The sequence below is a fragment of the Aedes albopictus genome, chromosome 3 (assembly GCF_035046485.1).
Source record: "Aedes albopictus strain Foshan chromosome 3, AalbF5, whole genome shotgun sequence".
NCBI lineage: Eukaryota > Metazoa > Arthropoda > Insecta > Diptera > Culicidae > Aedes > Aedes albopictus.
In genome coordinates, this window is record NC_085138.1 from 136,144,471 (window position 1) to 136,169,057 (window position 24,587).

At 41.5% G+C, this 24,587-nt stretch overlaps 1 protein-coding gene across 1 annotated transcript; it reads right to left on the reverse strand.

Moving 5' to 3' along the window:
• Positions 1-2,668: 2,668 nt before the first annotated feature.
• Positions 2,669-8,095, reverse strand: LOC134290370 (uncharacterized). The gene is made up of 2 exons (XM_062857496.1): positions 4,648-8,095; positions 2,669-3,291 (listed from the first exon to the last, which is right to left on the reverse strand). The coding sequence occupies exons 1-2, from the start codon at positions 8,093-8,095 to the stop codon at positions 2,669-2,671; spliced, it is 4,071 nt and encodes a 1,356-aa protein (XP_062713480.1).
• Positions 8,096-24,587: the final 16,492 nt, after the last annotated feature.

Genomic DNA, 24,587 nt, shown 5'->3' on the forward strand with positions numbered 1-24,587 from the left:
TTCTGTGCAACTCGGATTTTGACGGCTACGCAGTATTGTTAAATCAAAACGAGTTGTTATCTAACCCGTCGTTTCGACACTATGGATGGTGTCTTCTTCAGGGGAAAGATACGTATTTCGTTTTTGTTTGCTGTGATTTTGTCTAATTTTAACTGTCGGATGGTGTAAATGTTGGTACATATCTTCGGTTTTTGTAGCACTAGTTAATTTTTGGCGTAGACACTTTGGCGCAATTTTGCAAAAAATGGCAACTGACCGTTTCTACGCGAAACCGAACCGGCGAGGGTTGAACACAATCGAACGATTTGCTCCTTCCCGTCGCGGTGTCAAAACCCTTTCGCGACGTTAAAATTCGACGGAAGTGGATCGTTATTAATCGAATCGATCTCTCCTTCCCGTCGCGAATGAACCCACTTCTACGCGGTATCGCAAATCGAGGGCGCGAACGGCTTCCCACTCGATTCACGCGGGGTTAATCAACTTTAGGACGATGTCATCGACAGACCAGATCACCGAAACGAGAAACGTGTTTTCCACTTCAACGTATAATTTGCTACTTTGGGTGTTGCTATCGCGGACTTAGTGCATCTCGGTGCTAGCCAATTGCTAGCGAAGAAAGTCCTTCGAAACTCGGTAAGGCGAGTATCGCCATCAGTTGTCAACGCTAAAAACCTTCCGTTAGAAAACTCCAAGGGCACGTTGGTCCTCTGCACGTAGGGTCCATGTTTCGTGCCCATAGAGGACTACCGGTCAAATAAGCGTTTTGTAAATAGTAACTACAAATTCGGTGTGGCGGGTGTGGAGATATCATCAGCGAAACCAAGCAGCAGAACGGACTTCGTGAAAATTGCCCTCCTCGTATTTATCCTCGCTCTCCTTATCACACCCTCTTGAGCAATGTTGAACAGCAAGCACGAAGGACCACCACCTTGTCGTTACCCTCTGCGAGATTCGAAGGGACTCGAGAGTGTCCCTGATACTCGGACTACGCACATCACTCGATACATTGTTGCCTTGATCAATGGTATCAGTTTATCCGGGAATCCGTACTCGTGTATAATCTGCCATAGCTGGTTTCAATCAGCAAGTGATGTGTGGGCACGTTGTATTCGTGGCATTTCTGCAACACTTGGCGGATGGCGAACATCTGGTCCGTTGTAGCGCGTTCACCCATGAATCCAGCCTGATATTGACCCATGAACTCTCTTGCAATCGGTGATAGACGGCGACATACAATTTGAGAGAGTACCTTCTAGGCAGCGTGTGATCGGTAATACCTCTGCTTCCCAAATCTTGGCAATGACCCAGTGTAGTGCGCTCACCATTACCTCTCAACTTTAGAAGCTCTCTTGGTAGTTCATCTGTTCCAGTGGCTTTGTTGGCCAAGCTCCTCCTCTATCTCTTGGAGATCAGAAGCCAGAAGTATTTTATCTTCCGCACGTACTCTTAGATGTGTTACGACGCCACCTTCGGTGCTAGTAACGTAACGTCGCCACTAAGGTGCTCATCGTAATGCTGTCACCACCTCTCCACCACCTTACGTTGGCTCGTGAAAAGATTCCCTTTGATTGTATCGGCACATGACGGCTTGTGGCACAAAAACGCTTTGCGAATGTTTCAGCTTCTCGTAGAACTTATGTGCGTCTTTAGCACGATCCAATTCTTCTATCGCATCCATATTTTATTTTTAACAAAAGTTGTTAAGATTCATAAAATCTCACAAATACATAATTAGAACTAGAGCGTTTTGCATGTCACTTGAATTTGAAATGCTGACATTTGAAATGCTCATGCATTTTATGTTTTTAAATTTTAAACGTTTTGGTTTTGGAACTACAGTAAATGTATCTCTCACGAAGCATTCAATTTTCTCTATTTCAATTAAACTTTTCCCAAGAAGATCAAATGAATAATGTTCGATAACACCAAAAGCAGGACTGCTAAATCTAGTTCTGTGCTAGATTTTCGCTGCAACAGCGCACAACGGGGACGACACAACAAGGTAGGTTCTTTCTTCTTCCTTTTCTTTTAGGAAACCGCACTATTTCAGTTCACAGGTAAGTCCAACTTTTAGTTTATTTTTACTAACTCAACTAACTTTTATTTCACTAATTATCCTAACTAAGTCCTTTATTTCACTTAATTTCTAACTAAATTCACTTTAATTTCAACCACTTCTTCTCTTCTGTTGTTGTTGTGTACTACGCTGATGACGATGATGATGACAGCTACGATGTCGATGAAAAAGAGAGCCCGAGAACGATCATCCTTCGGCTTTTATCCCTCGGTTACTCCATTAATTATGGTTGCCGGAAGAGTCAAATCGCACCTTTCCGAAGGGCGCCATGATGAAAGTTAACGATGAATTGGTGCTACCGTGCATTTTGGGTACTTTCATTTTCCGTGTGCGATGAAATATTTCGCATACGCGAACATGCTGGCCCCTTCAGAAATCGTATTTCTGACAGCCAACCAGACGACGACCATGATGACAGATCTCCGCTCGGTGTTTCGCTTCGTGACGTCACTCTCGGTGTTGATTGTTATCGATGATTCGTCGGCGCAGAAAGTAAATAGACAAAAAAAGACCCGGTAGCGGGTTACGATAATTTGTAATCTATTGGACAGGTTCTTACCTTGTCCCTTTTAGCAAAGGGCCTTGAATTCTTTATTGTAGGTGCTGCAGATGTGACATTCCCGTGGCCAGATGATTCCGGCCAAAAAGTTGCTGCTTGGCGATGGAATAATTGGATCGATTCGAAGAACGTATGATGCTATCGTCGATTTCCTCAGCTTCACTTGCGTCGTTGGTTTTGTTTGTTTCCCCTGTCGAGGATTGCGGGGGCGGAATCGGCAGCAAGCAAATTTTTGAGACCGGACGAGTGTATCGACCAGTGGAAGTTTGGACGGTTACCACACGGATGATTCCATCAGACCCAGGGTGTGTTTCAACTATTCTGGCAGTAGGCCAAGTCATCGGTGGAGTATTGTCCTCCTTGAGGAGAACGAGCTGGTTTTGTTGAATGGAAATTGGTGGATTGTACCATTTAGTGCGGGGCTGAAGTTCGCTCAAATATTCAAGATGCCACCGTTTCCATATCAGCTGGAACAGTTTTTGCGTCTGTTGATACTGTCGCAAACGGTTCAAAGGGATTGCGGTCACGTCGGTGCTCGGGACAGCTTTCAGCGCTGAACCGATGAGAAAATGGCCAGGCGTGAGCAGCTCGGAATCGGACGGATCATCGCTGAGTGGGATCATAGGGCGCGAGTTGAGGCAGCATTCGATTTGCGCTAAAAGAGTTTCCATATCATCCGTTGCCAGAGTGTGATTGCCGAGTACCCGGATGAAATGTTACTGTGCGGAACGAATGGCCGCCTCCCAAAGCCCACCGAAATGTGATCCCTTCGGTGGATTAAAGTGCCAACGGATCCCGTGGTTGGCACACTCCTGAACAATAGATTGCTGATGTGCTGGGCTGCGAACTAGACTCCGTAACTCATTAGCTGCTCCAAGAAAATTACGGCCGTTGTCACTGTAAATGTCGCTGCACAGACCTCTCCGAGAGACGAACCGATGTAATGCCTGAAGGAATTTTGCCGTGCTAAGATCAACCACCAGCTCTAGGTGTACCGCGCGAGTGGAAAAGCAGACAAAAACAGCAACGTAGGCCTTTCCGGGTGATGCTCGCCTGTGAGCCGGTTTTAACAAGATGGGACCCCAGTAGTCAACGCCGGTCACGGAGAATGGTCGGGAAGCGATGACACGGGAGCTTGGAAGTTCCGCCATGAACTGCTCAAGCAGTTGTGGTTGTGCTCTGGTGCAAGTAATACAGTTACGAACGACAGATTTAGCTAGGTTTCTGGCCCCTGTAATCCAGTACCGTAGTCGTAGAATGCTGATAAGTAACTGCGGTGCTGCATGTAGGTGATTTTCATGGATCGATCGTACTATCAGCTTGGACAACGTGTGAGCAGATGACAGAATGAGCTGATGCTTGCTTTCGTAAGGCTGAAGTGAGTGCTTAAGGCGACCTCCAATGCGCATTACGTTGTCGTCGGAAAGAAATGGATGAAACCACCGTAGACGAGATTTCGAGGATATGGGTTTCGCCCTTTCTAACTGCTTCCACTCTTCCGCGAAGATTTGTCGTTGAACTTGGCGAACAAGGGTTAATTCTGCTGTCTTCCTCTCCTCGGCAGTTACAGAGATGGTTTTGTACTTCGTCTCACTGATTGCTGTGCTTTTATGGCAATTCCGAATAAAACGAAGACAGTATGCCGTTACTCTTAGAAGACGATTGTAGTTGGAGAACTTCGATGTAAGCTGGTCGATGAATGTCGGTTCTGGAGCTGCCGTGTATGTGAGTTTTGGTCGTTTTCCTGCTTCTGCAAGTGCTTGCGAATCAGGTTCTGAGTCCGGTTGCTCATTAGGCCATGAGGTTTGTGCGAGTTTCAACCATCTTGGCCCTTGCCACCATAATTCATTATCGAGAATGTTCTCTGCCGTAACGCCGCGTGATAGCAGGTCTGCTGGGTTTTCTTTTCCTGGGATATGGTGCCATGAACAGTTTTGGGTTGCATGTTGAATTTTGGACACGCGATTTGCAACGAAAGTGGTCCAAGTTGACGGTGCCGCCTTCAACCAACTAAGGACCGTCATTGAATCGACCCAGAAGAATGCAGGACCGGGGAGTTCTAGAGACTGCGAAACCTTCAAGTATAGTTCAGCTGCGAGGAGAGCTCCGCAAAGCTCCAGACGAGGAATACTCTGCTGCTTTAGGGGTGCTACTCTTGATTTGGCCGTTAGTAAGGCGACCTTGAAGGATCCAGATATGTCAGCAGATCGGATATAACAGCACACACCGTATGCTTGTTGAGATGCGTCCGAGAAAAAGTGGTATTGAACGTATGCAGGCTTCAAAGCAAGTATGCAGCGTTCAATGCGTAGCTTGTTAAGAAGCGATAGCTCTGACATGTAGGAATGCCATCGCTCTTTCATTGGCAAGGGTAGCTCTGCGTCCCAGCCCCATGGCTTTCCGTTGCTGTCCGTTAACGTCCAGAGTGCTTGCATAAATATTTTGGCAGAGATGACGACCGGACCTAGCAATCCAAGCGGATCAAAAAGTCGTGCTATTTGCGATAAGGCGCTTCGCTTTGTTACAGGTGATTCAGTGGAATCAACAGGAACTACAATCTTGTATTTTAGTAGGTCTGATGCAGGTTCCCAGTGAAGACCAAGCGATTTGATTGTTTGGTTACGATCTAGGTCGACAGATGGTTGTAAGGCTCGATTTTCTACCGACAGATCTTCCAGAACAGCTGCTTCGTTGGATGCCCACTTGCGAAGTTGGAATCCGCCCTTGGATAGAAGTGCCTCTAGTTGCTGACGGAGTTCAATGGCTTCTTCCACGCTATCTGCACCCGAGAACAGGTCATCCACATAAACATCCTTTCGAAGAACTTTTGCTGCTGCTGGATAATGTTCCTGCTCATCGTCAGCTAACTGTAAAAGCACTCGCGTGGCGAGAAATGGGGCACTTGCCGTTCCATACGTCACCGTTAGCAGTTCGTACGTGTTTAGGGGTTGATCTGGTGATTGTCGCCAAACTATTCTTTGGAGTGGCGTGTCACGCTCATCCACGAGAACTTGTCGATACATTTGTTTGGCATCTGCGATGATCATTACTCGATGCGTTCTCGAGCGCATGATTATGGAACGAATATCCTGTTGCACAGTTGGACCAACCATTAGGGCATCATTCAGCGAAGGTCCTTCTGAAGTCTTGCATGAGGCATCGAATACGACTCTTAGTTTTGTGGTGGTGCTTTCTTCGCGTATGACGGCATGGTGGGGCATGTGGTAGCAAGGCGACGGAGGAGATTGGTAATCGTACACTTGCTTCATATGACCCAAGGCAAGGTATTCGTCAATGAACGTTGAATACTGTTTTGCAAGATCCTCATTGCATCCAAGACGGCCTTCTAGCATCCGAAATCGACGGACTGCTGTGTGACGGTTGTCGCCTAGTTGGTTGAGAATGCTCTCTTTTAACGGTAAGCGAACAATGTATCGCCCTTCGGAATTACGTCTCACATTGCGACGAAAGTGTTCCTCGCAAGCGGTTTCTTCGATGGAATAGTTCGTAGAATTGTCGTCTTCTTCAAGTTTCCAGAATCGCTCGATGGCCTGATGAACGTCACTTACTGTTGCGACATTTGCCACAATCGTTGGGTTTAAAGTTTCCGCCTGTGACGCTTTTCCAGAAACTACCCAACCGAGAACAGAATTGATCAAAGTCGGTAACGATTCTCCTAGTTGGATGCGACCAGACACTTTGAAAAGATCGAAGAAGACTTCGGCGCCAATAATTATATCAACCGGGTTGGAATCATAGAAGAACGGATCGGCAAGCTGTACTCCGTGGGGTATTTTCCAAGTGGAGATGTCAAAGGAAGCGGCCGGAAGATCGATGGTGACCTTAGGAAGCACTAGAAATTCGGCAGCCGTGGAGAAGTGACCAATCCTGGAGCGAATCGAAGCAACAATTTTGTATCGTGCGTACGTTGTTGACTGTCCAATGCCAGAGATGGGTACGGAAATCTTCTTTCGTTGCGCTTTCACAAGTTGGGAGAGTGATTCGGTTATAAAGCAGCATTCACTACCGGAATCGAGAAGTGCCCTTGCAGTGTGCTCTTTACCAGAATCATCAACTAGTTTGACGACGGCGGTGGCCAAAAGTACGCTCTTTCTTGCCTGACTACTGCTGGTGTAACTTGTAGATTTCTCGACAGTAGCTGAAACTGATGCTTTCGGTTGGCCTCGGTATACAGCAGGAGGGGTAGACGACGCCTGGGAAGATTCAGTTGCTCTGGAGCTCGTGGTAGTAGGATTCTCTACGGCACAAAGTTGGGTATGATGGTGACCTCGACATTTTCGACAAGTGCTTGATGATGAACAGTCCCGAGCCTGGTGTCCTTTCCGTAGACAATTTCGGCATAGTTGGTGACGGCGGACTTCCTTTTCCTTAGCTGCAACATCGAGTTTCGAGAATGTTTGGCACAAGTACAGCGGATGATGTTCGGAACACACGACGCATTTCCGACCTGGTTGACCTTGGCTGGCACCGTGACTGGTTACAGACCGCTGGATAGGTTTCTTGCTTTGCTGATGGGGCGCTGGAGTGTCGACAGTCTTCCCTTGGAGCGTTTGAAGTACGTTCACTCTTCGCTGAATGAACGACGTGAGGTCCTTAAAGACGACTTTGGTTTTGGACGCCGAAAATTCCTCCCAATCCCTCCGCGTTACGGGGTCTAATCGGACGCTGAGCATGCGGATGAGAATAATGTCCCAGCATTCCGTCCTTTCACCAAGTTGTTTCAGCACCTTAACATTGGCTTCGAATTTCTCCACTAGCGAGTGGAGCTCGGCCGCAGATTCCCGTTTCAGTGTGCCAAACTCAAAAAGCGCATCGAGATATGTCTGCTTTAGGCGGGTTGGATTTTGGTAGTGGTTGACAAGAATGTTCCACGCAACGGTATAGTTGTTCGCACTAATTTCGATTGTTTGGATTAGTTTTAGTGCATCGCCGGCCAATGATGAACGCAGGTAATAAAACTTTTGAATCGACGACAGATCCTGCGAAGCGTGGACCAGGGAGACGAATAGATCATGGAAATTCAACCAATTATCGAGATTTCCATTGAAAACCGGCAATTTCACATCGGGCAGGCGAACATGAGACGAAGATCCAGAGCCAGGGAAATGCGAGATCGATGAAGAAGAAGCGTTCATTGTGGGTGTAGGAGGCGTTTTATTGCGGGAAAGCAGGAATCCCTTAACACGATAGTACGTGGTTTCGAAATCGGTTCGCTGTTTGAGCTGCACATCGACGGAGGCCTCGTCGAGGGTTACCAGTTCAGACTGGATGTTCTTGAAGTCCGACCAGAGTTCGTTTAGGTTCTCCAATCGTACTGGAATTTCGCAAGCATCTCTTTCTTCATCGTAGTTGTCCACAAAGTCTTGAGTGAGGGAAAACGATGCTAGAAGGCTCTTCTGCCTCGTCTTCAACGTTTTGATTCTGCGTTCCGTAGACATGGTGATTTACGGCGGATCTGAAACCGAAACACCGCGCAGATCACACGAGAAAATGGCTAGCTGTTTAGGAAATGCAATTACCTTACTCAAGGCAATTGCGTGCCTTGTACAAGTACCAAACAGCTGGATCAAACGGACTCCACAGAACTGCAACTTAGTTGCTCGATGTCCGAGGGGATGGTGATAGGAAGCGGTTGAAAGTCGTTTACAGATGAGCCGGGTCTGAAAAGCGGAAGACCGCGCAGCTCAAAAGGGTAACAGAAAACGTAATTGGAATGCTAATTACCTTGTGCAAGGCTAGCATGTGCTTTGTATAAATCCAATCAGCTATGATGGCGGAGTCCAGCACCACGGAGCGAATCGATATGGCGGTTCCCACTAGCGTCGAGTCACAGTTGTAATGGCGTGCAGCGGCGAAGGTTCCAGAAGGGACGGAGAGTCGACGTCCGATCCGGTTCGAAGGACCAGATGTTCGATAACACCAAAAGCAGGACTGCTAAATCTAGTTCTGTGCTAGATTTTCGCTGCAACAGCGCACAACGGGGACGACACAACAAGGTAGGTTCTTTCTTCTTCCTTTTCTTTTAGGAAACCGCACTATTTCAGTTCACAGGTAAGTCCAACTTTTAGTTTATTTTTACTAACTCAACTAACTTTTATTTCACTAATTATCCTAACTAAGTCCTTTATTTCACTTAATTTCTAACTAAATTCACTTTAATTTCAACCACTTCTTCTCTTCTGTTGTTGTTGTGTACTACGCTGATGACGATGATGATGACAGCTACGATGTCGATGAAAAAGAGAGCCCGAGAACGATCATCCTTCGGCTTTTATCCCTCGGTTACTCCATTAATTATGATTGCCGGAAGAGTCAAATCGCACCTTTCCGAAGGGCGCCATGATGAAAGTTAACGATGAATTGGTGCTACCGTGCATTTTGGGTACTTTCACTTTCCGTGTGCGATGAAATATTTCGCATACGCGAACAAATAAAATAATTTATATCCTTCCATGATGGATGTACGTGCAAAATCCTGCCAAAGCCAAGACTCCGAGGCAGCTAGACATAAAATCCGCCCCAAGGAACGACAGCGAAAGTTAAACACTAATCCCATCTTGCTTGTGTAACCTTTTCGTCAACAATGTTAATAAAGTTTTCCACCTGGACGTGGGAGTATTACCCACCACCATGTCTGTGACACCCCGGACCGGACCCGGCCAAAGTCAACCGTGTCGACAGTGATGGATCGCCCGTTGTCTTCCACTCTTTTCTCATTATGCATTAACGCAGATCCGCAGTTTGTTAACACGTTCTCTGCTCGTCCGACCGTCGGTCGGAACCTTATTCCGACCGTTGGAAGCCGGTGAAACTTTTATTCATTTCTGTTGTCAAACAGAATGTGAATCCGAAATGGAAAGTTTTATTCTTGCGACAGTCAGTGCCACTCCTCCCCGTGCGGCTCCTCTCAATTTGTTACCCGTCCAATAAATGCTTACAATGATATTTAAACTTCATAAATATTACTTCGTTACAGCAGCCGTCACAAATCCCCCGAAGCCACTGCGCTGGTGTGGAGAATTTATTCCAGGAAAATTATTCGATTCCTTGTGTTGAAATCTCCGCTTTTCCGTACCCCGTATATATATTTTTCTGGGAGACTGGTGCTGCCGTATGCAAAGTTTTCCTTCCGTCTTGCAGAAACTTTCTAATCATATCTGATGCTTTGCAGCCGTAGGGAGTAGCTCAGTTTGCGTGATCACAGGGGCGTCCAAAGTCAGAATGCCAAATATCATTGTTTCACATTCATTGTACAACCAAGGTAAGAAAAAGGAAGGTAATCCAATATGACAGATCGCACAGTGCGCCATATTACATATACTCGAAATGACAGCTGGTAAGTTTGTTTTGATTTGGACTCTATCAATAATAGCAACCCATGAAGCTAGTGAACTAAAATGGCAATTTCAGCCAACGAGCTCCTAGGAATTTCTCCAGGAATTCTTTCAGAAAATCCACTAGTCATTTCTCCAAAAAAATCACAAATAATTATTTTCCGGAATCTTTTTATGAATGAATGAATGAAAAAACGATAAATGAATAAAATTGAATGAATGAAAAAAAAAAACTATATTTCCATGAATTTATTTAGGAATTCATCCAGAAAACCCTCAGTAATTCTCCAGAGTTTCTTGCATTATTACTTTCAGCGATTCAGGCAGGGAGAAGAGGGTGTTTCTTCCGGAACTCGGTTGTGTGTTGCCCGTTGATATGGCTAGAGTTATGCCACCCGACCACGCACCCGACTAACAGATCTCGTATGGAAAACTTTCTAAAACGGAAAACCCAGGGAGTTACATATCGTGGTCCGCATTGTAATAAGTGCCTAACAAGTGTACTTCATACGAAGCAGCTATTTCTTTCCCGAGAATTTTCTGAAATGTGGCTATTTTCGCGTTTTCGTCGAATATTCGTTCCGTGTTACCTGTATTACGCCACCAGGTCAACGACTTCCTTGTAAATATTGCGTATTAAGTTATAACGTGTGATGTGTTGTTGAAATGTATCCTGAACTAGAACCAGAAGATTTTACGTCGAAGTGGTTGGATGGACTCTGCTAAACTAGAGGAGACCACCTGTACCATCTTCAAAACAAAATTTGGTGAGCATGTTCTATGTCTTATGTGTCATTATATTCTAATTAAATTTTGTTAACACATTGCTATAATTAATAACTATATAACTCATACAACTCGGAGCGTTTGGTACGGTATGTCCACGCGTCCTTCCTACCCTGTAGATTCGAGAAGTGATTCGATGTTAAAAAAATCTTGCATGACGTCGAAACATTTCAAAGAATCATCTTTGCGGTAAACACAACGTAGTAGGCCTGGCCGCTTTGATGCTTGCGTCATATCTCTGATATGCTACAATCATCAATACTGACAAGAAAAATAATTGGGCCTAATCTAACCCGATTATTTTCCAGGATGCTTTCTCGTACTGGCTGCGTTTGTGTTAGATTATATTAGATTACTTTCAGCGATTCAGGCAGGATTTCGGCAGAAGTTCATACAGTGATTCCTTCAGGATTTCCTCCAGATATTGCCCAGATATATCTCCGACGTTTCCTCTAAGCAGACTTCTAAGAATTTCCTCTCGGATTCTTTAAGGAATTTGAGGAAAATTCTTTATTAATATCATAATTTAGATCTTTACTGCAGGTTATCGAGGCGTTTCTCCAAATTTTTCACCAAAAAATAACTGCATCGTTCCAGGAATACTTTTAGAAATTTCTCCAAGAATTAAAAAAAAATCCTCAATAAAAATTTCATCAGGGGTTCATTGACGAGTTTCTCCAGGAAGTTCTTCAAAAATTCTTCCTTGTAATTCTTCAAGAATTTCTCAGAGATATCGTCAGATATTTTTTTAGAAACCTGTTCAAGAGTACTTTGTGAGATTTTACTGTAGATTTCATCAGAAATTATTTCAGGGATTTCTTCCCAAATATCTCTAGATACTTTCTCAGGATTTATGGGATTTCTCCATTAGTTTCAGCAAGGGATTTCTTTTTGTTTTGACAATTTGTTAGATTTATTTGAGATTTGGTAGTTTCAAAATAAAATAATGGATTGTTTTAAACGACTGTTTTTTTGCCGCTAACAAAGCCGGAATGCGATTGTGAAGCGGATGGAAAACAGAACAAATGGGAAAACATACTTTTGCATATAAAACAAACCAAATGTTCCATAAACAAATGCGAAACGATCCATAAAAAATATGCTCATGTTCCATGGAAATTTACTAGAAATCCATAAAAAAGCACTAATGATCCATAAAAATCTGGAAAATGATCCATAGTTTATGCGAAATTTAGCAACATTATTTTAATAAAAAATCCACTGAATGATTAAAACAAACATTGATAATCAACGAATGATCCATAAACTAATAATAAATGATCCATAAAGTGGTGTATTTTTCCACATAAATGAATCAATGTTGCTCCATTAAAAATGTATGATGATCCATAATACATGGTCACATATGTTCCATAGGATGAAAACAAATGAGCAATAAATTTAAAGAAAATTCTCCATAATTTCATAAAAATTGTTCGCTAAAAAAGTTGACCTGATCTATAAAATCAAAACTGGGTAGTAGCAATAACATTCAAAAACACACAAAAAATTGATACATCATATTTCACATACATTTTTGAGTATTGCAGATGCCAACAAAAAGAACTCTCTTGGATTATGAATTGAATGCGCGGTTTGTTGGGTTTCACTTTGTTGCCCTAAATAGGGTATTGGTTCCCTTATTAAGCATGTGGCTCCCATTTTCATCCTACTCAAATCAAAGGATTGAAGCGCTGTTCGTTTTGTTTCTTTTTTGTATTTTTTGTTAGAAGAGAGCACGCATGAAAACAAAAAGAACGGAATCAATCGGTGCCATGGTGCCATAACCGCTTGTTTTCGAATAGGATGAATTTGGGAGCGTGAGATTACTAAGGGCACGGCTACTCTATGTGGTTTTGCATGATTTTGAACAGTAAAGCTGAAGCCTACAGAAAACATATGGAATACTGCACGAATTTATATTGGCCTGCTTACTCTCACACGAAATTTGACGTTTGGGAGGTGTCGGCACCGCTCAATTGTCAAATTTTCTGTGAGAGTAAGCAGGCCAGCATAAATTCGTGCAGTGGACCATTGGCGTCCAAGGGCAACACCTCCCAAGCGGTCGAATCGAGGTTTTGGGAGCGAATTGCTAGATTTAATGGTAGCCCGGGTAGAGGTGAAATACTGACGATCATTAGTTTGAAGATATTAGTTTGATTGATATAGAAGATAAAAGATCTGAAAATAATATCTGAAAAATGTTCCTGGAACATCTGAACAATATCAAAATTTGATATTTTAAGATAAAATAAATAGCTTGCTGCTATTGGTTAGATCTTACAAGATCTAAATATGATCTGATGATGATGTTCCAGGAGCAAATTTCAGATATTATTTTTAGATCTTTTACTCTTATATCAATCAAACCAATATCACAACCAATATCTCAATATCAAAATATGCTATTATTGAGCTGCTTTCCTTTACCCGGGAGGGTATGTTCCCTTCGTTGTGGTTTGTACCTAATGTTCCGGTAATGGCAATTGAGCATTTTTTCGACTGAAGTGTTACCAACTAGGTATCAGATAGTTTTAATAGATGTATTATGATAATTGGCAAATTTAGGGTAAAAGCAATTTAAAATCGGTATTTTACAAATACTACTTTCATATTAGAGGTGACTTCAAACACGAGTTTTCGGAGGAACAATTTTCATGTATTCGTGAGTTAAACATATTTTTATAACGACTTATCTTATTTGATTGATTGCTCATCGTAGACTATCATTTAACTTTTTGATCAAGGGCAGTTCTTTATAGCTCTGAACTAAAACCTATATGAAAAACATGAAATGTTTAAATTTTATTAATTCTGACTGACTCGAGTTCAACTTGTTTATTCCTAGTTAAGTTCTAAGGTTCTAAAGCCATATTCTGATGTTTGATTTATTATAAGACCTAATTATCGAAAACCTAAATTTTTGCCGATACGAGTTACGAGTCTAGTATTATTTATTTGGATCATTTCAGGTTGTTTTACCAGACATCATTTCATGCGTACACAATAGTCAGAAAACATAAGCTTCCGTTTCCCACCAGTCAGTTAACTGACTTAAGCTAACCTAATACCATTATTGTGGCAACTCTTTAAGCGGCAGGGGAACTTGCCATTAGCACGCGAAGAGTTGTTAGACCACTGGCATAGGCGCTGATTCATGGGTGACAGGGCACATGGCCTTTACAGCGAGTTTGACTATTTTTGCAGCATATGCGATGACAGGAAAATCAACCAGAAATGTGATAATAGCGATTAATAAAAAAAATCTCTTGACTTGACGTTTAAATCGATTTTTAATACGGTTTTGCGATATTATGAATGATATTTACGATTAAAAAAGAGGACAAGAAAAAGAATATGTGTACTATGGTTGATTGTGGTATTTTATAGATTCCTGCATGAAAAATGTTTATTTTTGTGTGGTACGTGTTTCACACCCAGATATAGTTCCCAACAATACAATCACGGACAATTCAAAAATATTCTACGAAACATATAAATTATTTTTAATCATTTATATATGTTTAAATAACTCATGAAAACCCCTGAAGATTCTCATATATTCCCAATCATCTGTATTGTATTCTTAGATGGGCCCCATATAGCCCTATAGCGTTACTCCTAGAAGAAGGAACATAAAATATCGATCATTTAAAATGTAAATTTAGCATCAATAGCTACGAATTATAGGAACTATTATCAATCATTTATAGAAATCAGTAGCTTCACGAAAAATATGTTGATAACTCCTGAAAATCCCTAAGGATTCTCAAAAGTTCCCAGCCATCTAAGATGTATTAAAAAAATTGTAGAAAATATTCTCAATCATTTATCGAAGTCAGTTACTCAAGATATTAAAATAATTCACAAAATACGCCAACACGAGACGGAATATCTGTGATCGTGAATGTTCTTACGTAAGCACAATCAGCAAGTTGTTCCTGATAATACCCAAGTATTCTCAGAAATTCCAAATGATAAATATATTCTAAGAAGCATCACAGTAGCTCAACGGGAAAAGAATAATTTCTAAAAATCACCGAGGATTCCAAGAAAAATAATCCCTGAGAAATCCCGAGGAGAATCGATGGAGGAATTCTTTCGGGAATGCCGCGAACAATTAAAAATCTCTGAAGGAATGTCAAAAGAGAAATTACAGGACAAAGTGAAACCATTACAAGAAGGCAAGGAGAAAATACTAGAAGGAATTCAGGAATAAATCCTGGTAAAAACTCTCGTAGGAATCAATTCATTAAAAATCCCTGCAGGAAGCATTATCGGGCAGCACTTTCTTGTACAGTAGACGTTCGGTCGCTGCAAGCGCTTTAACTGCAATGCTTTTTAACTGCAAGTCCGGTAAGTGCAACAATTTTGCAGTTATCGCACCCCCATCCGTCAAAATGGTGCGCCATGTTAGCCCAAATGATCAGTTGCATGAATTTTACGTTCATTTAGTGTTAATTGACGGGTTGTTGACTATAGACACTATAGATTCCATAGACTCGCGGAGACATGGTTGAGCAATTTAATTTTAGTGTGTTTTACCGTCAATTTAGAGTGTACCGAGCGAATATGACGTCACGCAATTCATTGTCGCTATTGAAATCGTGACGTCATGCTCGTTTGGCTACACGAACTGACAGTTCGTTTGGCTACAGTTGTCTTCGTCTCCGCGAGTCTATGGAATCTATAGTGTCTATATTGTTGACGTCTGTCAGGCGTTGCAGTTATCGAATTTTGTTCGCTAAGGGAAACGTAAACATGTTGCAGCTACCGAACGTCTACTGTACCAATAAAACCTTAAAAACAGAATTTTGCTTCCCAAAAAGAAGTCATCGCCCAGCTGTACCCATAGGGAAGATTCAAAAATTACGTCCATCGTTTTTCGGGATTTCTAGACCCCCCCTCCCCCCTCTGTCACGCAATTTCCCTATACCCAATACACGTACTGTCACACTTTTCTAGACCCCCCCCCTCCCCCAAATGTTGGACGTAATTTTTGAACGTTCCCATACCATTCTTATACGTAGAATATAATACTTATCCTAAGCTGCCTTCCTACCTCTTGGCGAACGAGCGTGTGTCGACGTAATCGTGAAGCCCCCTAAGCATCGGCTCCGCTCAGCAGCTCCGTGGCAAATTTCATAAACGCGATGTCATGCCGTTTGTGCACTAGCCGGACCTCCTTAAGCCCTGGGACTGATTGGAGAACATCATCTTGTTGGTTTCCTCCGGGAGGTTGATCAGGAAGAGGTTCTGAATGGGGCGTCTGCTCGACCGTGGAAGACTTACTGGCCGCCGAACCGGCTTCGCCATTTCGATTTTTCGTCCTCCTGGTGAACCGGCGTGGGTGCCCGGGTTATCGGCCGTTCCTTGAATGCCACATTTATTCTTTTATCGCAGAACGAGAAGCCCTGCATCACCGATCGCGACACCGAACAATCGACGCACAAACAAACAACTCAATGAAAATATTTTGTTCACTCGCGGCGTCACAGCAAAATAAAAATGGCTGATTTTATCCGAGCCGGCGACGACGCGACGCCACGACGGCAGACCCGGCAGACAGACAGTGACATGACGACGAACTGACAAACCCAAGATATTTATACATTCAGGTGAATATATACAAATCTTGGTCAAACCTACACGAAACGGAGAAAAAAACTGGCGTTCGATTTGAATAGGTCCTATCAGCATAGGAATCACAGCAAACATAATATTAGGGGGACTCAAACAGCGTAAACCGATTAAGAGCCGATGCACACGGGCGCGTCCACGCAGCGTGTACGCAAGTGCATCCTGAGCATTGGTGTAGCTAGCTTTTTCTTTTTTCTCGCTCACTCTCCTAAACAAACACGAGAAAGAGAAGGATGAAAGAGGGGGCACAGGCCCCCTCTCTCATCCCGCTCTTTCTCGCGTTTGTTTAGCAAAGTCCGCAAGAAAAAAGAAAAAGCTAGCTACGCCAATGGTCCTGAGTAACACGTAATCAAATGGGAGAATGCACACGACACTGCAACGCTACCGCACCGCAACCGCGCCACACCGTGTGCAGCACGCAATGCCAACGCAAACCCCACAAGGACGCTGCGGCGACGCGCGTTAATTAACGCTGCGTGCACGCGCCGCCCGTGTGCATCGGCTCAAAACTGATTGAACGTCGCGATCACAAACACGTTAAGCTCAGTAAATTTTACCAATAATCGCCGAAAAGTGCACATTCTCATTTTATAAGTAATGCCCCAAGTAACCAAGGCATTAAAGCCTTATTGCATGCAGATATACGGTGTATTTAGAGCAATCATTACTTTGCATGAACACTTAAGGTTGATTTAAAGTGGAAATGGCAATTATGCGACTGATTTAAGATTATACCAGTATAATCGTAATTTGATCCTAAAATTGGGTTGTTTAGTGAATAAAATATTGCTATTTTCTGTAGCCTAATCGAAAGAGCTCATTTTTCTTACGGGGACTGACTGACTTTTTCTGTTGACTGTTAGCCGAAAAAACATAATTTTTCTTAGTATAACATGATTTTATTGCGTTTCAATTCCTTTGTTTTGATGGTTAAATAAACAAAACAGTTTTAATTTCCGTGGACAGAATGACAGTTCGCCCAGAACAAAAAATTTTCCCCATACATACAAACTTTAAATGCATTTTAAAAATTGTTCCCGGGCACTGAAAATCATGAAATTTCTTCGATCTGACTTTCCAGCAGGAGGAATGCGATTTCGGTACAATCGGTGACGGCATGGAATACACAAAAGTTGGACAGAACTTCCACGCAGACAGTGTTCCTTGGAAGAAATTCGTTGTTATTCCCTAGGTGCTGCGAATAGAAATGGTTTTATCGCAGACAGACGTTCAAGTTTGACTCAGCAGCATGTGTAAAAAACATGGCCGCCACAAATTGCCAAGTAGCAATCGGCGAACAGATGGCGTTAGCTGCGTTCCCATTCAATCACTTTCGTTCGACAAACAACTGTCACCGCGATCATCTCCGAGCTGGATGGCGGAGCAAGAGTGCACGTGCTTCACGCTTAAAATATTTACACATTGTTTGTGCCATTACTGAATGTCCAATATTTTTTGCATAAATTAGCTTTAGGTTCTTCTGTTATTCTGTTATTCTGTTATAATCAACGCACCCCCTGGCCGTGGCCAATCTGCGTTGTTTCGCTGGGCGATACGTCTACCAGTAGACTTGTATCTGCCCTATGCTAAACCGATTAGCATATCAAGTCCTTTCCACTGATGAGTAGGCTCGAATGTCCCGCCCCTCCCTATAACCCATAGGGGGAAATAAGGAGTTTCCAGTTTCAAGTATTGTATTGATTATGACACCAACTCTTTCTATTCCTTGGGAAAAAAATCACTAGACTTGGGTTATCAGACTACAATTAATAATGAACACAATTAAGATACAAGTTTACATACACAATTGTAAAAGCAGTGTCAGATACTTTAAAGTGAATTGAAAAATGTGAATAAGATAAATTGTAAACTATTTCGCGGCGACACGAATGCTTCAATAGTGTCATAAATAAAGGCGCAAACAAACAAATAATTGATATTGAAGTATGCATATTGAAGTATTTATCTATTAGCAAAGTAGTAGAAAGAGTTGGGTGCCTGATTATAAAATTGTTGTACTTATCTTGTGTGTTTCGGACAAGTCCCGTTTGTGTTGGCCATTAGGACACTTCTTGCTTCAAAACGGTCGTTTCTGGAATGTAAAGAGAATAATTGGCCGCACAACTCCGCAAATGGGCGGCCCGCACATATTAGTATAATGTTGCAATGATTGAAAATAATAGAGTATAATTGTTAATCTATATGAATACTGCTACTAGTTCAGGTTTCTCACCCTCCACGATTCTGTAGATACTGTTATAGCGTGTTTGTTGTAAATTTGTTAATAAGTGAAGCCTCCAAAACAGTTACGTGAAGTTGTATAAAAAATTCTACAGAGTGTTGGGGAAGGGGAGGGGAAATAAACATACTTCTTCCTACACCTAGCAGTTCGGATCTTCTGTTCACACTGTCATTCCAACCTTCTTTCAGTGTGAAACGTTTCTGGATCTGGAACGGGTGGTATCACTTTACGCTACTCTTCTATCATGAACATAGATAACTACTTTTAAAAATAAAAGTTTTGTCCTACTACCTATTTTATACCTGAAAGATGTTAATTGGTCAAATGTTTCGTTCAGCAAGTCTATGTCCATATTGATGATACAAACTTTTATTAATGAGTAATAATGTTGCTCACAGTTGTGAGGCAATATAACATTCAACTCGTTGAGGGCAAGTTATGAACCTGCAGAAAATTTCTTATTAGGCTGTTACCTCTAAAACTACTAAACACATATTGAAACGTGAAACGTGTATTGTAATAATTGATCCTTATCTTAACCCTATCACTGGAACGCGTTTGAAGCAAATTGATATTGCTAATGATTTGGTTGGGCATTAAAAGTTTTTTTGGTTTCGACAATAGTCACATACTATGCCCTACGACATTGACGATTCTATTGTCTATTGCTCACCTATTTCGTGCCACCCAGCAGGGACTTGGTCTGGTACCCAATTCAGTATATCCGCTCCACGTAATATACCGCACCTCTTTTGATTTGTGATATATTACGCGGAACATTACTCTCTTCATTCGGATAGCGGCTATGTAACCCATTGGATTAAAAGCCTCCATCAAACATGAAGCGATTAATCGGAGACTGAAGACTCTATACCAAATTTGGCTCAGAGACAGGTAATCAGTGAGGTCAGTTTTTCTCGTTTGTCAGAGACGATTGATACGTATTAAGACAAACTTTCCACTGCATCTGCCAGCAATAATCGGTGATCGATCAACATTCCGAGTACCCCAATTTACACAAGAATGCCAAGGATCACCGCTCATGCCTTACAATACAGTTGGAAAAACTAGAACAACACCTGGCCACAATGATGCATAAAGCACTAAAGCGGACCGGAAGTGTTGGTGAGCCAGCCCCCACCAATTAGCTTTAGGTTCTTGTAAACAATTTACCAAATGATTAAAACTATTTTGTTTAGATTAAAAAGAATACAACGACATTTGCGTTAATTTCACTCGTTTCGTAAAATATTTGTGGAAGTAACAAAAATGTGAGAATAATTTTAACGGTGATTGTTTTGTTTTTATTTCTCAGTGGGTGGTGAACTGGGTGGTGAGTGAGTGGCCGAAAGCACATGGGTTTGCAATCTGTCAACTGTACCATAGCAATCGATTGCCTAGGTGTCGCTAGTGAAAATTTATATAGAAAATTTGAATAAATTTGTTCGAGCTCGAACGTCTGTCTGTGGTTTTATTTTCAAGCTAGCTAACACACACCAACACACTCCCGGCACACAGCTTGTAAACACGCACGAGCGTTCAATTTTCTTGCAATCACCTCTCTGAATTGCAAAACCTCTCTCAGGCTAATTTGATTGACAAATTGCAGATGCGAGGAATACCTCCAGGAATTCATCCAAGTATTCCAAGAAATTTAGCTGGGGATAACTCACGGGATAACTAAAGCAAATTCCCTCGAGGATTTCTCAAGAAATGCTCCTAGAACTCTTATAGGAATTGCACAGGGGATCCACCAGGCATTCCCACCGGGGATTCCCCCAGGAATTCCCTCAAATGATTCCTCCAGATATTCTTCCGGGGATTCCATCAGGTTTTTCCGACGAGAATTTCTCCAGGAATTCCCACTGGTGATTCCTCCAGCAATTCCCACCGAAAGTTTTCCAGAAATTCCTCCTGGTATTCCTCCAGGAAACCCTTCAGGAATTCCTCCATGGATTCCTTCGGGGATTCGTCCTGGAATTCCCCCGGGAACTCCTAATGGAATTCCTTCGCGATTTTCTCCTGGAGTTCCTCCGCGAATTTCTTCAGAAATTCCTATTATAGATTTTCCGGGGATTCCTTCAAGTACTCATCCAGCATTTTTTTTTGATTCTCCCAGAAAATCCTCTGGGGATAACTCCAGGAATTCCTCCGGGAATTTCTCCGGAACATACTCCGGGAAGTCCTTCAGAAATTCCACCGGATATTTCTCCTGCATTTTTTTTTTTGAGGATTCTCCCGGGAATTCCACTGTGGATAACTCCAGCAATTCCTCCGGGAATTTATCCTGGAATTTGTCCTGAAATTTCTCCGGGAATTTCTCCTGGAACTCCTCGAAGAACTCCTCCTTGGATTTCTCCAGAAATTCTCCCAGGGATTCAATCAGGAATTCCCAACGAGAATTCCTCCAGGAATTGTATTGGAATTCCCATTGAGGATTCCTCCAAGAATACTCGACGGGGATTCTCCCACGAATTCTCACCAGGGAATCCCCCAGGAATTCCCACCGGGGACACCTCCAAGAATTCCCACCGGGGATTTGTCCAGGAATTTCTCCAGGGGCTTTTTCCAGGAAATCCTTCAGGAATTCCTCCATAGATTCCTTTGGGGATTCCTCCAGGAATTTCTTCGGGAACTCCTCCTGGAATACCTCCGGGAACTCCTCCTGGAATACCTCCGGGAACTCCTCCAGCAATTCTTCCGGGGACTTCTCCTGGATTTCCTCCGGGAATTCCTATTATAAATTCCTCCAGCATTTTTTCGGAGATTCATGGATCCCTTTGGCGATTCCTCCAGGAACTCCTCCAGGAACTCCTCCTGGAATACCTCCGGGAACTCCTCCAGGAATTCTTTCGGGGACTTCTCCTGGATTTCCTCCGGGAATTCCTACTATAAATTCCTCCAGCATTTTTTTCGGGGATTTTCCCAGAAATTTCCTCAAATGATTCCTCCAGATATTCTTCCAGGAATTCCATCAGGTTTTTCCAACGAGAATTTCTCCAGGAATTCCCACAGGTGATTCCTCCAGGAATTCCCACCGATTTTTTTTTCCAGAAATTCCTCTTGGTATTCCTCCAGGAAATCCTTCAGGAATTTCCCCATGGATCCTCCTAATCTATTTCTCGAAATGTTAATAAAATTCAACGCGTCCAGTGGTTAGGATTTTGTATAACAGCGCGATGGTGCGGTGGCAATTTTGGTTATACCGTGAGGTGCCCAACCCATTTTTGGCTTCCAAAATACGCGCCTAGTTAGATGCACGGGGCCCCAAAATGGTACACTGCACGACTGGTACCTCCAGGAATTCCCACAGGGGATTCCTCCAACCCAAGTAACAAGCCTAATTCTATTTGGTTTTATTTGTTTTTATGATAGTTTTATCGGAACATTGCATATTCTAGTTGATCTTATCGGAGTTTCAGCTGAGCATAACTATTCTTCATCAATATGTGGTTTTAAAAACACCTCTAAGAATACTTGAGGTTCAGTTCATAAAACCATAAACACAACAAGAACTGTTGAACTTATTTTCAGTTTTGGTTCTTGTAGTTATCTTCAATCATCCATTCTTGAACAAGAGCAACTGTTCTCGCATGAGAACAGATTGGTACATGAAAAATACAAGAAAAAACTCAAGCATCAGATTTTGATTCTCATCGTTCCATTATTGCTGCCAATGGACTACCCGCTTTGCGCGCAGCCACAGTTGATCAGCAGGAGTAAATCAATTTAATTTTGTATGGCGAAATGCATCTTAACTTGAATTACTTGAAATACAAAGCTTAGATTTTCCCGAAAAAATATTTGGTAGGTCACCATTGTGCACAACCACTACCAAATATTTTTTCGAATAATGTGTTCCAGTTTGAAGAATTTGCCTTTAGATGGTATTCGCCTTTAGATGGGTAAGTTGTTTTGTCATATAGGTACCATTAAAGTAGGTTTAAAGTCGAAAGTGGCGCTACTATTGTTGATTTAAAGCAAGCTTTACTGTGGCGATTGCTAAAGCATATAAAATGCTTGTACCATATAGCTAATGCAATGAAATAGTATGGAATGCATACTTAAGGCATCATGTCAACAAAAGAAAAAAAGTATTTTTTTCATTTTTCTGTATATTTTTATCTTCTCATACATGTTCCGATACTCACACACTGATGTTTTTTATTCTATTTCGGGAATTGAACCTAGACTGCTGAAACTGGACCGCGATGAAACTCGGACGCGCTACCCGGATAAAAAATTACCATTCATTACATAGTAAATATTATTAACATATGACTGGTTTTTTTTGTTCACAATAAAACACATAGTAGATATATTGTTACTTTTTACAATAGAAATCAAGTCCATATAGTTCGTACAATAAGTGAACATTAGCTTTATTAGTGGCTAATTAATTCGATTGTTTTTCAATAGTTCTATAATAATTTAAAATTACTATAAGTAAAAATTGATTTAAGTTGTTTTTAAATAGTTGCAAAAGTGCCTGCAAAGTTCTCATGGACTTTTTATTAAAAAAGTGTTTATTTCTCAATTACACTTGAAATATATAAATAACAATAAATATTATTGTTGCTTGGATCATGTTTGTATAATCAAACACAAAATCACTTGACATATTTTTTTTGTTTTCGTTTTAAATTTGAGTACAGTAAATGTTTCGGTTATTGAATATTATTCGCTAAAACTTCAACGACTGACAGACGTCAAGCCGTGTTGGCAGAGGAAGCTCTCAATGAATAACTGAGGAAGTACTTATAGAAAACTAGCTGAAAAGCAGGTTTAGCCAAGTGAGGATGTTACGACAAGAAAAAGATGAACAATGATTTTTCTAATGTTTTCCAATAAATTAAAGGAATCTAGTAAATAGTAAACTTCCATTGATAACAATACAAATACAATTAGTTTAATGGGGTCAATTGAACCGATGTTAAAATAAACATGCAATAATATTTGTTGTTATGTAAACAGATTTCGCCTTTGAAAAACCAAAGAATTCATATTTCTCGGTAACATTTTTCTCCAGCATTCATGGCCACATGAATTGTGAACGATTTATGGTATGGATCATACGACCTGAGGTCTGATTTGTGATATTTGGCAGTTATTTGAAAAGATCTTATCAACAGCTGCCAAGCAATACTTACCAGACAGACATCAGAGTGTTTGATTCTTATCATAAAATGTGCATATCATTCTGGGGGCCGTTAGTGCTCGTAAATGCTGGATATAAATGTTAGCGAGAAATATAAATTCTATGGATTTTCAAAAGCGAAAACTGCTTACAAATAACAACAAATATTATTGTATTTTTATTTTAACAAGGATTCATTTGACGCCATTCAATTAATTGTATTTGTATTGTAAGAACAATGAAAAAACATTAAGATATATTGTTTTCTTTTGAAAATTGCCCTAAAAATGTCTCATAAAAACACAATACATTCTATTGTTTTTCGCGAAAAAGTGTATGAAAATTTTCTCAAAATTTTATGGTTAAGATACATAACGACCACCATTTTTTATTGTAAAAGTGCCATTTACCATTCGCCGAATGGTATAGAACAATAAGGGTGATGGTGAGTGTGCTGTGTAAATTACAATACGTATAATGGTGAATATTTTTCGAAAAAATTGTGTTGTAACAATAAAATTTATTGTGTTTTTATGATATTTTTTATCAGGGTAACGCTGTGCTACGACTACCATGTATTTTGTACCTGGAAAAATGTAGTAACGTATACTCAGCTCGTGCTTTATTGAGTTGTGTTTTCAGCAGCTCTAAAAAGTTGTGCTAGGGTCTGAATGCCATCAGTTATCTTACTCTCCCTAATCCTTTCGAAAACAAGCGATTACAGCACCGATTGATTCAACAAACGAAGATAATATAAAGATATAAATTAGTCTGTGTTGATTCTGTTCTTA

Bases quoted from the DNA above. Each gene is read 5' to 3' on its own strand.
- LOC134290370 (XM_062857496.1), bottom strand. From the start codon at position 8,095: ATGTCTACGGAACGCAGAATCAAAACGTTGAAGACGAGGCAGAAGAGC. The intron at 3,292-4,647 runs GTTGGTTGAAGG...AAACTCTTTTAG, and splicing joins CGATTCAATGACGGTCCTTA to CGCAAATCGAATGCTGCCTC.